Below are 18,396 nucleotides of genomic sequence, written 5' to 3' on the forward strand. Positions count from 1 at the left end.
CTGTAAAGATAATAGAAGGGAATTATAGGTTCATAGGTAGGTACTAGGCTATCTGCTCAAAGACATTTATAAGCCTAGCCAGAATGTGTTGGCTTTCGCCGCCCCCTTAGATTAGTTCCCTGTGCTTCTGTCCAGCAGAGCCACTGAAGTGATCCCCGGGGTAAACTTTCTGTTTCTCATCCTCTCGTCAAGGTTTCTCTTGAAGAGTGCTAGTGAGGAAATCTGCCTAAAGTAGATTGGAATCTTGTTCCAAAGCATGGGAAATCTCTGGGACAGGAATCTATCCCTCCAGCACATCCTATTTATTGTTGTGGTGAGGTTTAGATCCCTAGAGCGTGTGGCTCGAGGGGATAAGGTTTTTTTTAGGTGGAGCATGTCCATCAATTCTGGGTTGGACATGGCCTTGTATGTCAGGCAGAGATCACCTCTGAGTAGGCGGTATGCAATCAAATACAGCTGGAATTTCTTCAGTCGAGCTGCATAGGGCATCTGTTTAAAGCCAGTGATCCACTTGGTGAGGTACTTCTGTGGTCTTTCCAGCTGTTGCAGGTGTCTTGTAAGGTACATCCCAAATGGGTAGTTGTACTCTATGATGGGTCTGATGAGTGATGAGTAGAGGGGCACAATGACCTCTTTTGATCTGGATGCAAACCCTTTTGTGATTAGGTGGGCCACATAGAAGGAGTTTCTAACCACTTTGGCAATGTGATTATCAAAGGAGAGATTACTATCTACTTTGGTCCCCAGATCCCTTATTATGTTTTCTGTATTTAGGGGACTACCACCTATGTGGTAATTTGTAGGTACTTTGTTATTTCCAAAGGGAATAACTATGCACCTTTTGGCATTTAGCTTGAGGCCATGATTTTGACACCAGGTATCCGTCTCAGTGAGACCCTTTTGGAGGATGTCTGTGTCAGCCGGGGATTCAATTATAGCCCCTAGTTTGCAGTTGTCTGTGAACCACTTGGTTAGCCATAGTCCTCCTGTGCTTGTCTGTACCTCTGAGTAGTATATGCCAAACAGGAAGGATCCTAGGACTGAGCCCTGGGGAATGCCACTTGTAACCGGTTTAGAGTCAGACCTAGCTCCAGCCACTCTCACCATGTGGGTTCTGTCCGTGAGCCAACTGGCAACCCGTCTTGTGACATAGAGGTTTATGTTCAGGCTGGTGAGCTTGTCTAAAATACCAGAATGGGGAATGGTGTTGAAGGCCTTTGTGAGGTCTAGGTAGGCTGTGTGTACCACCTTTCCCTCGTCTATACCCTTGGTAACTGTCTCAAAGAAGTCCATCCAGTTTAGGAGGCATGATCTGTCCTTAACAAAGCTGAACTGGGTAGGGTCCAGTGTTTGGAGGTTCCCAATGTCTCTGTTAATGAGTTCCATGATGATGTACTCCATAGCCTTGCAGACCAAACTAGTCAGGCTTATAGGGCGACAGTTCATGCGGTCTGTTGTGGCTCCACCTTTGTGGAGCGGAATAACCGTTGCTGTGCACCACTCTATGGGTACGTAGCCTGTGGAGAGGCTGAGTTTGAACAGTGTGTTTAGATGAGGGGTTAGTTTGTCTTTGAGCTCATGTAGGACGCAGCCTGGGACACCATCCGGTCCCATTGAAGCTGTCATTTTGGCTTTGGAGAGGGCTATTTTAACTTGAGTGTCTGTGATTTCAGGGGCTCTACATTCTTCTGGTATGGTTATGGGCCTTTTGGGGGGTGGGAGGGGGGTGAAGTTTGCACTGAACCTGTCTGCCAGGATGTTGGCAATATCGGTTGGTTCAGTGTATTTTGTGCCATTCTGCACTAACTCCGAATAGATCTGAGCATTGCCACTTAGATTCTTGACATAGCTAAAGAATGCATTGTGGTTTTCTTTGGAGTCCTTGGCAAGTTTTCTTTCAAAGCTCCCCTTGGACGATTTTATGAGGGATTGTAGGTTCTAGCTGATACTAATCAGGGATGTCTTCCCTTCTTGGGATTTTACTCTTTTCTGTACTATTTTCCTCCTTCTGTTGTATAGCTTGTTTATGGCAGGGGTCCACCAGACTGGTTTCCTTTTCTTGGAGCAGTGAGTCTTGGTTTTGCTTGGGATTGCATGATCCATGCATTCTTGTAGTTGCCCATAGAATGCATTAGTAAAGGATTTTGCAGCTTGGACAGTGTTATCCCTTAGCATGGAGGCTTTGAAATTTTCCACCTCCGTCTTAAGTAATGTGGTTTGCTTTTATTTATTTATTTTTATTTATTTACATTTGTTGACCAGGAGTGTCCGACTGGATGTAGGTCCATTTTCACCGGAGGCCTGGGGAGAAAAGCTCCAAAGTTAAAATATTCAGACAGTAGTTACATTGGATTTACATAGCGATTAACAATTTGATTAACATAGCAATTAATTACAAACATAGTTACAGATGAAGAACATAGTACATCAGTAGACAACTAGAATCTGTATCTGCGAAGTACATAACAGACATTAACAATTGTTACAATAAGAAGTTCTTGCTTTATAATGAGTAGTAGGCTTATGAGCATCCAAGATTGCTATAATCAAGGTAGTTAGAGGGGAGGAAAGAAAGGTAGTGGTTGGATGGAGTGGGTGATATTAGAGTGGGAGTTGCAAGGGCATAGCCAGCATGTTTTTAGGTGTGCTTTTAGTAAAGTTTTAAAGTCGATGTATGATGGTACGGAGGTAATTGTGTGTGGGAGGGAGTTCCATAATTTGGCTATGGTTCAAGAGAATAGTGATTCACCAGCAGGGTTATTGGCTTTAGTGATCTGCAAGTGATTTTTGCTGCTGGATCTTAGTGGTCTGGTGGTGCGATAGGGTTGGAGTAGATTCTGGAGGGATGGGACATTTAGTGGATGGTTTACTAGTTTGTGGGTGAGTGAGAGTTGATACCATTGAAGGAGGTGAGGGAGTTCAAGCCCGCCCAGTTCAGCAAGTGAGAGCTGTGGTGTCTACAGTAGGATGCCCCTGTGGCGAATTTGGCGATTTTGTTATAGCAGGTCTCTAGCTTGTTAGATCTCATTGCCTTAGGTTGGTATATATTGGAGAGGCATAAAGTACGGTGGAGATAAGGTGGGAATTTGCTATTGAAATCTTTGCTGCTTTGGAGAAAAGTTACTTATATCTGTATAACGCTCCTAGTTTTTGTGGACTTTTTTTATAGTCATGGATATGTGAATGTCAAATTTTAGTTTATTGTCTATTTCCACTCCTAGCAATTTGGTGTGTTCTGTTGGGTGTATAGTGGTGTTGTCTTTTGCTGTGATGTTAAAGTGAGAGTTGTTTTGAGTATGTTTGGTGGGTTGGAAGATGAGTAGTTTAATTTTATTTGGGTTGAGTATTAATTGGGCATCAGATAACCAAGTTTCAACAGAGGAAAAGGCTTCCTGTGTGACTTTTTGCAGTTTGGGTAGGGACTGGGATGAGTAGATGATGATTGAGTCATCTGCGTATTGTATGAGTGTGACATGTTTGGTGGCAGAGGCTAGATTATTGGTGAAAATAGAGAAGAGTAGGGGTCCAAGGATGGTTCCTTGGGGAACCCCTATAGAGGCAAGTAGTTGGGGAGATATGTCATTCTGCCATACAACGGATTGTTGGCGGTCAGACAGGTAACTCTGGAACCAGATGGTGACTGATTGAGAGAAGGATAAGTTATTGAGGACAGAGATGACTTGTTTGTGTGGGACCATGTCAAATGCTTTCGATAGGTCTAAGAAAGTAGCAGAGGAGAGATAGCCATTGTTTTTATGCTGAAGGATAGTGTTAGTAAAGGAGAGTAAGGCAGTGGTGGTGCTATGGTTTGGTCGGAAACCATTCTGAGTATTGGAAAGGAGGTTGTTAGTAAGGAGGTAGTCTGAGACCTGAGAGTGAATGCATCTCTCTAGTATTTTGGAGAGTGGAGCAAGAATAGCTATGGGTGGTAATCAGGTATTTCTGTGGAGGGGCTGCCTTTGTGGAGGGGAATTATATGAGATACTTTCCATAGTGTGGGAACATAACTTTCTGACAGAGGTCAGTTAATCAAGATGGATACTGGGTAGGCCAGAGCATCAGCTGCGATTTGTAGGTATTCACTTGGGAGGTTGTCTGCTGCTAATTTGGTGGGCTTATGTTTAGTTAAGAGTTTTTTTATGTTGGAGGTAGGTACAGGAGAAAAACAGAAGGCAGTGGGGAGATTACTAGTTGAAGGTGTGGGTTGGAGGGGAGGGGGGGTTGTGTTGTTTAGTTAGTGATAGTATAGTTTGTGTGAAGTGTGTGTTGAATGAGGTTGCAATATTTTTGGAGGAGTGAGGGATGTTAGGAGGAGGGGTACTGACTTTACCTGGGTGGAGGATGGAGTTTATGGAGGACCAGAATTGTTTGGGGCTGTGTTGGGAGGAGTCTAGGGCAAACTGGTAGTATTGGAATTTGTCCTATTTTATTAGCTTTTTGACTCGACTGCTTAGTTCTAGGAATTTCTATCTAGTTGAGGGGGTTTTGGTTTTGTGCCAGTGCTCCCAGGCTTTATTCCTGTTTTTCATTTCTGACTTAGTGGTTTTCTGTAGCCATGGGGAGGGTTGTGCTTTGGTTCTGGAAAGTCTTATGGGGGTATGGTAATTAAGGATGCTCAGGAAGGTAGTATTAAAAAATTCAACTGCGTCATCAAGACTGAGGTACTTTAGAGGATGCCAGTTACATTCTTTGAGGGATGAGATGAATGTGAGTGGGTTAAAGTTTAGTATTTGACGGTAGATGACAGGTTTAGCTTGGTATAGGTATTTTTTGAGTAGGAATGTTGGGGAGTGATCACTGAGGCTGTCTGATAATTTTGAAAGCAATTGCAGAAGAACAAGGGATAGTACCCATAAGTACCCATAATAGCATATCTGCTATTTCTCCTAAAAATGGGATGCGGAAACAATGTAATACTCTGTATTTTTTTACTACATATAGTTGTTTTAGCATTGAAATGATGAGATTGGTGAGACATTATTGGGGATATTTTATTTCCCTTGGTAATGTGTCAGTTTGGCTAAAAGAAAAATTAGGGTTTTCTTTCAGAAGAGGAAAGAATATACAGAATTTTTTAGTGAGGAGTAAATTTACTATGCCCTCTATTCATTTAGAATATAATATATTATCTAGTGGGACCTTAACATGTGGTAAGTGTAAGGCTTGTAAGTTTGTAGTGAAGAGTTTTCCACAAATGAATAATATATTTTTTAACACATGGGATCATTTTACTTGTAATTCTGAGGGTGTTATTTACGCCCTCAGATGTCCCTGTAACCAATTTTATATTGGTGAAACAAAAAGGGCATTTAAAGTTAGACTAATGGAACATGCTAGAGATATTGTCAATAATAAAGAAGAAAGTTCTGTGGCTATGCATTTTAAAACATTTCATCAAGGTAGTAATGAGGGGTTAAAAGGTACAGTGCTGGAAAAAGTGAATGTCTCTCATTTTGATGTTAATAATCTTAAAAAACAGTTACTGTTTAAAGAGGCTATTTATATTTTAAAGTTTGGCACTTTATACCCGCATGGGTTAAATGAAGAAATGAATTGGAGGGTATTAATTTAATTATTTTATTGTTTTATTGTATTAGTTTGATAAAAAAAACTTTTTAAGTGGATGATTAATTAATTATTCAATTATTGTCTGTTAGTATATAAAATGTTTGTGCTCCTATGGTTCTTTACTCCTTGAAGGCTACGGCCGAGACGTCAGAGGAAGAGAATTTGTTACAAATAAATTTGTGGATCACCTTTGGGTTGTATTTTGCTGTTTTTTTGCTCAGTGGTTGCTGTTGTTAGTTTCTATCTGATAAGCAGCCTGTTATATATGACTGGGGGCTCTTACTGACTAGTATCCAATCCAGGGTAGTGTGCTTGCTGGAGTTTTTATTTATCCTGGTTGGCGACTGGACTAGTTGGGTGAAGCCATGAAGGTTTACGTGATGGGTTGGATGGTTGCCAGAACAGGATTGCCAGTCAATATTGAAATCACCTAAAACTATAGTTTCTTGTGAGAGATGGTGGGTAGACCAGCTGAGGAGGTTTTCTAGTGGAGGGATGTTTTGACCAGGTGGGAAGTAGCATCCAATTATGTTGATGGTTTTGTTTTGGTTTATTTTGAGGTTGGTATATATTATTTCTTCATTGCCTATTTGTGGAGCTGATGATTTTAAGATCTGGATGTTTAGATGCTGTTTAAATATTATAGCAACACCGCCTCCTTTCTTGTTTAGCCGGTCTACTCTTAGTATGCTGTAACTGGTAGGGAGGATTTGTTCACTGGTAATGTGAGGTTTTAGCCAGGTTTCTGTCAGGATGACTATATCTGGGGAGTACAAGTCTATGGTGGCATGGAGTTCATGGACTTTGTTGGATATACTTCTAATATTTAGGCTTAGTAGAAGGAAGTCACTTGGCTTTCTATTGGCTGTGATATGGGAGAAGTTGTGGTTTCTAGTCTGATTATGAGGATTGGGGTTGGAGATGGTTGGGCCAGAATTAGGGTGGATGTCTCCACTTAGGGCTAGTTTTGATATGCATGAGGTTATTAGTTTTCTCAGCTTTTGAATGTGTTTGTTTATTAGGGAAACTTTATGATTGTGCTCTGTGGGTAATAGGTATGGTGGGAGGGTTACTATGTTAAGTTCTAGGGATGCTTTATGTTTGAGTAATATAGTTGGTAGAATATGCAGGGGGGGTACATAGGAATGGTTCTTCAGTTGGTGGGAGGGGAGCTGAGTGAGGGGGAGACATGGTGGTGGTGTGAGTAGTAGTACAGTGGTAGTGGTTGAGTGGGGGAATGATGGAGTTTTGGTAGGATGTAAGATAAGCAAGGAGAGTGCATGCAGTGAGCATAGGTAAGGTATGCTTGTACATGTTAGCTGAGGAGGAGTGATAGTACTGGGAAGACTGAGGAGGTAGTGTTGGGTTTAGTGCTGTGTTTGGCTATTGGAAAGATGGGAGGGGTTTGTGAGTGTAATAAAGGTAGGACCACTGGGGGCGGGAGGAAATAGGGGGCAGGGTGGGAGCGAAGCAGGTAGAGACCCTGTTAGTTGCTCTTATGAGGGGGCTGGAAACAATCAGGTAACAGAGTAAACTGATAAATGAACATATGATAGTGAATGTGGAGACTCAGGTTGGTACCCTGTATTTCCACAAACTATCAGTTAGCTGTGCCCCAGTTCAGGCAGTTTTAATAAGTTCGATGGCAGAGCCGAGCATGAGGTGCTGAAAGGGTGGTTGTAGTTTTAAAAATGGTGCCTGCCACAGGTAATATTTCTTAACTTTGGGATTGGCTTAAGGTAATAAACAGGGAAGGGGGAGGGGGAGAACAAGGGTGTGAGCAGGCAGTTCTTTTGTACTGCTGCTAATGAGCCAAAGCAAAGACAAGTTTGTGTTTAAGAAACAATCAGAATTGACCAAGGACTGCTCTGAAACTGTAAGTCATTTCTTAACCATTTCTCATGTGGAAAAACAGGATAACCTTGTATCAGTAGGATACTGTGGTCTCAGTTTAAATTAACAAACACACAGTATTTATCAGTTATGGATACTATTTGCTAACAGAAGGGAATAAGAGAGAAAATGGAACATGAGAGTGAGTGTGTGTGTGTGTGTGTGTGTGTGTGTGTGTGTGTGTGTGTGTGTGTGTATGTGTGTGTTGGGGGGGGGGGGTGGCTGCTTACAAGCCAAAGCAGAGTGCCTAAAAGGATAAACTGAATATTGGCTCAAACAGGTAGACACATACTCAAAGTTAACTTTAGCTGTCTGCAGACAGTTCAGACCCAGACTGCGCTTTTCTTATAAGAATGATAAAGGTGGTACCGCAGTTGAAAACTTAAGAGTGGTGTTAGGTTCAAAGTTAACTTTAGCTGAAAAGTTGAAACTTGAAAAGTTTTTCACAGTGGTTTCATTGTCCAGGGGTGGGGTGGGGGCAGAATGTGGATATCCAAAGTGATTTGTTTATGGTCAGATCTAACCAGCAAGGGGTTGACCTCCAGTGTGGAACACCCGTGGCCCATGTTGGTGATGACTAGGTCCAATATGTTGTCACCTCTGATGGGAGTGTTGACCAGTTGTTCCAGGGTGTTTGAATTTATAAATTCTAGAAAATGTTGGGCAAGGGAGTTAGTACTTGAGTAGTTCTCCCAGTTAATGTTTGGGTAGTTGAAATCACCCAATATTAGGGTATTTGGTAGGACCTTTATGTTACCCAGTGTTTCCAGAAATGCAGAATGAGGGTCCTGGGACATGGTGGGTGATCTGTAGCAAGCTACAATTTGAATTGCAGTTTTGCCCATTGTTAGTTGCACATGGATAATCTCTGAATCATTGTGCTGTGCCACTAACTTGGAGTTGTGGGTATCCTTGATGACTATGGATATTCCCCCACCTTTTGTATTTCGGTCCGGGTTCTGTGGCCAAGATGTATGGTATGAGTTGTAGCCTGGTAGTGCTGGAGTGCTCTTTGGAGCCTTAAACCAGGTTTCTGTTACTGCACATATATCGATTTTCTCCATACTGAGGAGTGCCTCGAGTGTGTGCATTTTGAGGTTTAGACTTCTGGCATTGAGTAGTATTACCCTCAGATTTTTGTTACTTGTGCTGTTTATGGCGGTGGGTTTATCTTTTGAGCCTTGCCTAAAAAAGGCACTATGGGGGTGGCAAGAGCCTTGGCCAGTATTCAAAGGCCTAAGGGTGACAGGTGCAAGCCATCTCTAGCGAAGCATTGTGGCTTGTCGAGCATGTCATCCCAGGCAGACAGACACTGGATCCCCTTTGAATGACACCAGAAACATATCCAATTGTTGAAATTGATAATCTTTTCTTTATACTGTGGTACCATTTTTTATGACGGCAGGATGCTACTCAGGGTGGGGGTCATACCAGCCTGGGCGACGTGATCAGAGAGAGAGGTATACTGAGAAAGGTATATTCCTTTTGTTTTAAAGCTATGTTGGGTACAACTGCCAGGGTCATTTTTAGTAGAGGGATGAACATAAAAAATATCTCAGAGAAAGGGAATTTAGTACAAGAACATCGGCTATGGAGAATGAAAAAATGTGGCTGATGTACTCAATGCAGACATATTAATGATACCGCCAGCGTCACAGTTGGCAATTATAATAGGGCATTAGCTTGTCCAGAGAGATATGATTGTAATGCAACAGCTGTGGTATATGTTGCAACTTGTTTGGTATGTGAAGTATTTTATATAGAGAAAAATGAGAGGCAGTTAAGGATAGGATCTATGAGCATATGACATATATGAAAAATAAAAATATGAATAATGCTCTGGTTAAACATATTGTCAAGTTTTCAACTCATAAGAAATGGTTATTTTTTATTAATGTGGACAATAGAACTGTTTTTTAGAAACTGAAATTTTAGAACAAAGAAACTTTGTGTCAGTTAAGACTTGGTCCTTGTGAAGCTCCTGGCTTTAATGATAATATATCTGTTGCCCCAGCTTTCCAGTTAATATCTACTTTTAAGTGTTTAGTATGTCTTTGTAATAAATATTACATTTATTATTTCTATTGATTATAACTATAGAGGAGTATATGTCTAAAAACTTTTTAGTTAGTTATTTAAAAATGTATTTGTTACAAATAGTCACGTGTTTTCTGAGAATTAACTTGATTTAATGTAATTGTTTTCAGTTTATTGTGTAATTAATTAGGGATTGTTTAAGTCAGCTGGTGTATGTTGTTCACAGTTTTGAAAAAGTCTTTGTGTTAGTGGACAAAAGTGCTCAACTGTATTAAAGTCAAATATTTTTTTCTTATGCCTGGTGCTGGTTTCTTCTTGTTTAGAGCTCAAGAATTATGCTTTGATGCTGGAGTTTACCTGGCTGTCTTGTTAGCTTTCACTTTACAAATCATGGTCAGATCGATAAAGCAGTTGCTGGTGTTCCCAATGCAGGTGCAGGACAGATTACGTCTTGTGGCTGAATCGATTCTTCTTAGTACTAAGTCACAAAGTCATCTAAGCACAATTGTGGGATTAATGAACGAACAGAGAAGTGTCCTTTTGGTAATGTCCCCTAACTGAAATTCCTTTTATCAGCAACTACTGTACCTTACAATCATATAGGACTGTGCCATCATGGTTCAGGGTAAGGTGTTATAGGACTGAAGTCCTTTGACTAGTCACTTGCAATGGTATGTAGAAGCATACATACTGGACACTAGGAGGTCTGTCCACCAATAAACTATATTCTTATTTTTTGGTTTGTTTCTGGAGAGCAAATATCTGTGACATACTCTGTCTATAAAGGGATTTGATGAAAGCTGGATTCAAGCACTGTGTATCATTTTGTAAGCTGATGCCTATTTCCTCACTTGCCCCAAAGGACATAAATTATGTATACCATGATATTGCTGGATCACTGTTATCCTTTGCTTTTATTTTTTTTTTATTAAAGTGAATTATGTTTGTTACTCAGTTATTGGACACACTGGAGGTCACCAGTTTTATGTATGTTTACTAAAGCTAGATTTAGTATTTTGCATATAAAAACATCAAAATAGCAACTGTGTTTTGTTACAATGGAACTTCTCATTGTGTTTGATTATGATGATGAGAAATAAAACAAGCACTGTGTTTTGGCTTACTGGCATGGCACTCAAAATATCGCAATATGTTAGAATGAGATTTTAGAATAACAGAGGTAATAAAGTTTCTCCTTTTCCCATTGCTGTGTGATTACAGACTTAGTGCTTAAAGACTTGTTGGGATGTCTGGGGACATAATCCTCTTGCAAAATTATTTTATTTAATACATTTAGGACAGATTCAATACGTGTTACATTTGACAACTTCTGAATGACTGAGTAGGATCCAGTAAATGTGTCTGTTAATTGCTTGACTTATAATCATTACAATATAAAATATGTTATGCAACCATATGACTCTGAATCACATAATTTATACTGTTTTATAGGATAAATAAGTTAAATTCCCTATGATATTTAAAGTTTGATTCAGTTTTAAATGTAAATTAAATATCATTCCACACAAACATGGCAGAGCATTTCTTAGAGTTCACACTTTGTCTGCAAGTCTTTTCTGATGGGATTTATACTTTGATGTAAACTCTCTTTTGCATGTTTACAGTGATTGTTGCACTAAGTATTGGCCTGTAATCTGCTAAACACTGTATATTTCTAAGAACTTGCTGTACTCTTTGTTATACTTACGGTTACATGTGGGACAGCAGGCCTCTGGCTGAGGAACAGGGTGTGTACAAAAGGTATCACATGTCAGATTATGGCAAAGAACTTCACCCTCCTGAAGTTTAAAAGAAAGACAAGACATACATGAATGTAGATTGGAATGAAAATGCAAGAGTTTATAACAATCTTTGAAAATGTAGAATGAACATACCTGACACTTACAATCCATACACCTGGGCGTCCTCCACTCCTGTCCAGTCAGGTATCGGCCACCCTCATACCAGCACATAGATGAAGGAAGAGTGGACATGGGTAAGGTTGTGGTGAAGTTCATAGAACTTGTAGAATCTGTTGCTGTGTCTTGATCAGAGGCAAGTGAGGTTGATGTAACTGTAATGAGAGCAGTAGAGCGCAAAGGTGGGGATGGAATCTCTGTTGAAGATGAAGTAACTGTAACTGGTGATCCCTGTGTGGTTGGATAGGCCTCAGGTGTGTCTGATGCAGATACTGGTTGGGGCACTGAGACAGAAGCAGGTACTGTTGGAGATGTTGTGTCAGATTCTGCTACTGCTGGAGCCAGGAAGGCAGGGGGATGAAGTGCTGCAAAAGTCAGCAGAGATGTAGATGTTAGTTCTGCTTGGGTCAAAAGCCTAGCAGTAGGTGCAAAGTCAGCAGACTGGATAGATTTAAAGTTTGCAGCCGGAACCATAATATATTCTGGAAGCCCTGAAAATATAAAACAAAGCACATATTACAAAATATTTTTCAGATTTCTTCTATTCTTTTAACCAGATTATTGCCATCTTATTTCTGCTGTGCCTTGGTATAATATTTTGACTGTTTTTGACAGTGTTCCATTGTGCAGTTGATAATTTTGAAATGCTTGCACAGTCCTGTTTGTATCTCCTCTCTAGGAATAAGTGAGGTGAAGGCAATGCATACCTCATTCTCATATAGAGAAGGTCTAATCTCTAATTCAAAACATGACAACAAACTTTATCCTATAGTCCTGGATTTGTGTCACTTGCAAACTGTATGACTAAGTAAGTTACTTAACCACAGTACTCCTGTATCACCCCTGGAAAAAAAGATATATTTGTCTGGTGAACTTAAATGTTTACTAAATGAATAAAACAAAAATATTAAAGTAAAATAGTGTAATTAATTTTTTTTGTAGTTTACATTTTGCACATTTTTTTGTTTAATGAAAATTAAATATTTTAACTTGGTGGTATCACACTCTTTGTATCTAGGAACAAGCATAATTCTGCCTATGAGAGGAAACATTTCTTAATATTCTCTGGATAATATGAAATATTTGCCATGAATCTCAGAAATGTAATACCACTATAGTTAGTCATCTCTCTCAACACTCCCAATCTTCTTTTAAAATCAGCTTCCACTCCCCACACAGTTAAGATTTCACTAGCTATTATGGTAAAAAATACAGAAACATTCCTACAATGGGGCTGGGGGAGGATGGCCCCCCTGTTGTAGAAGGAAGCAGCAGTTCACAAAAATCACAAAAACTGATAGGCCAAAGAAGAGCCATAAAGATGATAGAGTGGACTATTGAAGAAATTATGTATTGTTACTATTATGCAAAAAGCCCAGAATGTCCAGACATAAGATATACAAAAAGATTAAGAGAGAAATTAGAGGAAAGAAAAATACTTCCACAAGAAAAACTGTCAGAAGTCTCAAATAAAAATGTGTGTTCATTAATACAACAGATTTGTGAAAAACAGTATATAGACCAAGAAACTTTGATCTGTTTCGAAAAAGAAGCATTGGAGGAAGTGTGAAAATATAAACAACAAAACCTAGAGATTTTAGAAAAGTATAAAAAAGAAATGTGGCAGTAGCGTTGTTGCCTCACAGCAAGAGGTTCTCCCGTTCGATTCTCGGCTGGAGTGCGGGGAGTGCCTTCTGTGTGGAGTTTGCATGTCCTCCCTGTGGTTGGGTGGGCATTCGAAAGACATGCGTAAATGGGCGTGCCTTTGTTGAAGGTTGAACATCGAGCTGGCACCTCGGCGTTCGTGAAAATCTACTGCCAATCATTAGCGGACTGGAGTTCTGCTGTGGCACCCCCTAACCAGGAAAAGCCAAAAGACAACATAAAAAAGAAATGTGGACATGGGAAAGAAAGAGAGATTTGACATGGTGCAATATTTATGCAAAGGCAAAAGCCAAATTAATCAATATAAAGAAGGCAGCCCCAAAGATATTTGAAGAGTAATACAGGCAAAGGCATCCAGATATGGAAAATTTCACAATGAAAATAATATTACAAAGAGGAACTGTAGAAAAGAATATTAGTAAAGTAGGAGTAAAAAAAAACAGAAGTTGAACTTATGGAGCACATGTGAAGTGAAGGATTTGGTATAGAAGGTCTAACACAGGTTACATCACAGCATAGTGGAACAAGTCCCCAAAATAAGGAGAAACAAGAAGATCAGGAGACATCTGAAGAAGAAATATGGATATGGGAAAGAAAAAGAGATTTAATATTTGTAATAACTATGCAAAGGAGAAAACAAAACTAATCAATACAAAAAGAGCAGCATCAAAGATATTTGAAGAGAAATACACGCCAATGGAATCTGGACATGGAAGACTTTACAATGCAGGAATTAGAAAAGGAGATTATTAATGGAGAAGTTAAAGAAATAGAAACTGAGGTTATAGAGTACTTGGAAAGTGAAGGATTCAATGTAGAAAATCTAATTCAGAAAGCACCACAACAGGATCAAGCAATGGACATCCAAATTAAGGGGAAACCTGTGGAACAGGAAGCAATTGGTCAGGTGTCATATGAAGATATTTTAGAGCCTTCCACAGGAAACCAGTATAAAAGTTCACTTGAAGCTGGACAGCAAGGGAAGGAACAGGAAGCTGTGAGTTCCCATATGACAGAGCAACAGATGGCACAGGATGAAACTGAAGAGAATGTGCCACAGGAAGATGTTATAGACCTTTCTATAGAATGCCTGCAAGAAATGGAAAACAAAAAAGGTGCCCTCAGTTTAGAAGAAAATGAGCTAAGAGAAGTTTTGCTTGATTTAATAGAGATAGATAAGACATATTTAGATCAATGAAAGAAATAGACTGCAGAAGGTCAATAAAACCCAAAAAGTCAGAAGTTTGATAAAACAAATTAACACAGTATTTAGGACTGTCCATAGAGATCCATGCAAAATAACAGAAGTAAACAGGATATATTACTGTGCAGAAATAATAACTGATATGTGATAACTGATAAAGTTCTACCACAAGACCACAGGGTAGTGAGGGAAAGGAAGGGGAGAAATTGACACCATCATGGAAGTATCGAATAGAGAAAACTATAAAGCAATTAAGACAAGAAGTGTCACTGTTAGAAGAGTATAGAACAGGGAACAGATCAATAAAAATACTTAGAAAGATAGATGTGATAAAAGCAATGTGCAGTATTAGAACAGATCAGGATCTCTCATGCACTATCACAAATAACAAACTAAACATCTCAGCACAGGTGGAAACACTTAGAAGATACACATATAAATATAAAGGAAAGGTACAAAATAAGCAATTTATCGATGACCCAAAAATGTTTTATAGAGAATTGGGAACAAGTTAAATGAATTGAAATACCACCTAAAAAAGAAGAAATAGATATATTTTTGAAGTATCCTGTGGAACATACAAAGATGCTAAATGGATAGAAGAAGTAAAAGAAAGAATAAGAAGTTTAAAGGTACAGGATATGAAATGGGATGAAGTAACAGCCAGAGAGATTGAAACAAAGTTAAGAAAAGTCTCTAATTGGAAAACCCCAGGCCCAGATGCAGTACCTAACTTCTGGTTAAAACTATTAACATCTTTGCACGAAGATTTAGCCATGAGTAAGAACTATTTATATGCGTACCACGAACAGACACCAACATGGCTAACAACAGGAAGAACAATGGTCCTAATTAAGAGTGAACCTACAAGCTACTCTAAAAATTATAGGCCAATAATTTGCCTTCTGATGACGTATAAACTATACACTGGAATTGATGCTGACAGAGTTTATAGTCATTTAGAAGAAAATTCAATTATGGCAATAGAAAACAAGGGCAATAAAAAAGTCATATAGATTAAAGGATCATTTGTTGTTAAATAAAGTCCTAGTGGAGAAATGTAAAAAGGGGAAGAATCTAAGTATGGCATGGATTAACTACAAAAAAGCATTTTATAGTATCCCACATTCATGGATAAAAGAGTGCTTAAATTGTATAAGATGCAGAAGACAAGAAATGTGGAAAATGCATAAATATAGTTGCAAGTATAGAACACTTCTGGAAGAACCTCATGTTGAACAGAACTGAATGCAGGAATGGTTAAGGAGTGCTGAATTCAAACCAAGAGATGAAAGGTTAATATTGGCGGCACAAGATAGTGGGCTACGTACATGTTGGTTTACAAAGTCCATTGAACATGTGGGAGAAAGAGAGAAATGTAGGTTTTTTAAAACAGAATTGGAAACAGTTGCATACCTCGTTGTTGGTTGTGACATACTAATGACAGAAGGACTGTATACTGAAAGGCATAATAATGTGGCAAGACTGTTGCACTGGGGATTGTGCAAACATTATGGTATTGAAGTGGTTGAAAAACATTGGAAACATGAACCACAAAGCATCATAGAAAATTATGAAGTCTACATCACATGGGATTACCCATTACCAACAGTTCAAAAGATAGATGCTAGAAAACTGGATATAGTAGTCCATGAAAAGAAGACAACAATAGCATTGATGATTGAAATTGCCACACCCAGTGACTGCAGTGTCTTGCACACAGAGAAACACGAAGTCATAAAATATCAGGATTTGCAGGCATAAATGAGAGCAATGTGGAAGAAAGATACCCAGACAGCTCCAATAGTAGTAGGAGCAACAGGGTCTTATAAAAAAGAATCTACAATTGCATTTAGATATGTTACCAATACACGTAACCCCATACGAATTGCAGAAGGAGTCATTACTGGGCACATTACGGGTGCTACGAAGAGCACTTCTGGCTGACATCAAAGACTGAAACAATACCAATTTCATGAACTTTAATCGTACTTTAACTTAGGAATGGGGTCCATTCCTGTCATGGTATTAGAACTCAAAAGCCTTGGAGAAATTAAAAAAGCAGGGAGCATATTGGTCACATAATTAGACAACTATTTGAATAATACCACTTAATCAATATACATACTCATCAAAATAAATCATTGCAGCCAGGTACCACACTTTTCCTGAGATGCAGTAATCTCAGTCTTAATTATATTTAGTCCAGAGATGCAGGGGGTAAATTTTCCATCATGTGGGTATGGGAAGATCCCCTCTACCCACAGAAATAAAGGTTAAAGGACACCCTGAAAAGTGAGTTAATGGCTTTCTTTTCAATTAATTCATGTATTGAGGAAGTGGTTATTGAAAATATTGATACAAAGCAAGTATGGCACAGTGATACAAGCCCTCCAAAGTCTCTCCTTTCCTGTGGCCTCATATGCAGGACAGTTAAAAAGACATTTATAATAACAGAAGAAACTTGCAAAAAAAAAATGATTTCATGAACACACATTTTATGTGCAATTATTTAATCAGCATTACTGTTTTTTTGCATTTACTGCTAGTATTATTGGAAAATTAGCATAAGAAGGTTAGTATTGAATGTGATGGGATAGATCAGGTGTCTGGAGCAGAGTGAGGGATATCTGGTATGATTTGTATCTATCCAAAGTGGAAGTTGAGAACAGTAGCCATTGAATGACTGAGAACTGTTTTGTTGCAATGACTTTTATATTAGATGTTTTGGGAGAACTATCTTTGAAAAATTATGAGATATTAATCCACAGTAAAGTTTTCTAAAAAGGTGGTGGGATAATTAAGGATTTTCTTAAGTTTAATGAGTCTGCATGGGATAAATAGAGGGGGGAAATAAATAAATAAATAAATAAATAAATAAATAAATAAGGGTTTAGGACAATGGCACTTGTAAAGTCTATCCCTCTTTCTTTTGGGTCTGACTATGGAGCTAGATTGCCTGAAGGTTGAATTTCATTTGGTGGGTGTGAGCTTATGACACAGAATATGGTAATATAAAAATAAATGTATGAAAGGCTCTATTACAAGGATATGCAATATCTTAAAATAAAAAGCAGAATAATCGCAGATAATCAAACATAATTCATCACTTAAAATTATGGTAGAAAGTTACAATAAATGGAAATATCTTTTGAACTGTTCGAGTTCGTCCTAAGATTTATACATATAAAACATCAGCTTATTGTATATTACCTTTGAATCATTTCTACATTCAAAATGGTTTCCAAAATCTATTGGACCATTAGGAGTTTTTGATTACTTATCAGCTTACCTATAAGCATTAGGACTCTGTATTTTCCTGTCAGCTGAACTGAAACATGAACACTTAATGCACAGTCTTAGCAATACAGTGAGTAGGGATTCTAACTTATGCTGATGGCATGGTTGTATAAAATAAAAGTTGCACAAGTCATGTAGTGTGAGGGCTGCAGGAGAAGGTTTTTGGCAATAGCCATGAACTTGGATATACATCTTGTGCTATTTTAAGAAGAAGAAAGCCATAATTTTAGGCAGTGTATTCTGCAAAAGGCAGGCAAAGTTACTGATCATTTCCCATGGGCAGAGGGAGGTTAGAAGTTGCAGTCTGAGGACAGAGTTTCAGTAAACTCAGCCAATTTCTTGTTTCAATTAAGTATGCAGTGCAGAAAATGAAACATTTTCTTGAAAGAAATTAGGTTAAAGTGCCTTTTTAGTTATTTTGGGGACAAGTCTGCATATTATATATTTAATTTTAAAGTAGGTTTACTCTAGACAGGGTTTGAAACACTTTTAGTTTCCCCATTTGGTAAGGAATTTTGTATGTAGATGGGATACATGATGGACGGTGTTTACCGCATCCAGTACTATAGTTTACTGTGCAATTCATTTTGTACGTAATGCACAACATGTAATGTGCTGAATCAAATGATCCCCATGGGCAACTTAAAACTTCTGATCAGGTTACTGCAGTAGAAATGAGTACATTGATTTTATTTTATTTTTTTTAAGTATCAGAGGGGAAATGATGGACAGGTATGACGCTGGGCAAACTGTGACTAAGATACCCCATATTAAAGCACAAATATATTTTCTTTCCAAAACGTTTTGATG

General features: G+C 38.7%; 1 protein-coding gene across 1 annotated transcript in view; it reads right to left on the bottom strand.

Moving 5' to 3' along the window:
- VWCE (von Willebrand factor C and EGF domains) overlaps positions 1-18,396 on the bottom strand; it is a 2,001,707-nt gene that overhangs the window by 607,996 nt on the left and 1,375,315 nt on the right. The window contains exons 12-13 of the mRNA XM_044059709.1: positions 11,394-11,908; positions 11,207-11,297 (exon numbers count right to left, since the gene is read on the bottom strand). Of these exons, the coding sequence (XP_043915644.1) occupies positions 11,207-11,297; positions 11,394-11,908 (606 nt within the window). The remainder of the gene's footprint in view (positions 1-11,206; positions 11,298-11,393; positions 11,909-18,396) is intronic.

Source organism: Protopterus annectens, chromosome 17.part0, assembly GCF_019279795.1.
Source record: "Protopterus annectens isolate FY-2018-M chromosome 17.part0, PAN1.0, whole genome shotgun sequence".
Taxonomy (NCBI): Eukaryota; Metazoa; Chordata; order Ceratodontiformes; family Protopteridae; genus Protopterus; species Protopterus annectens.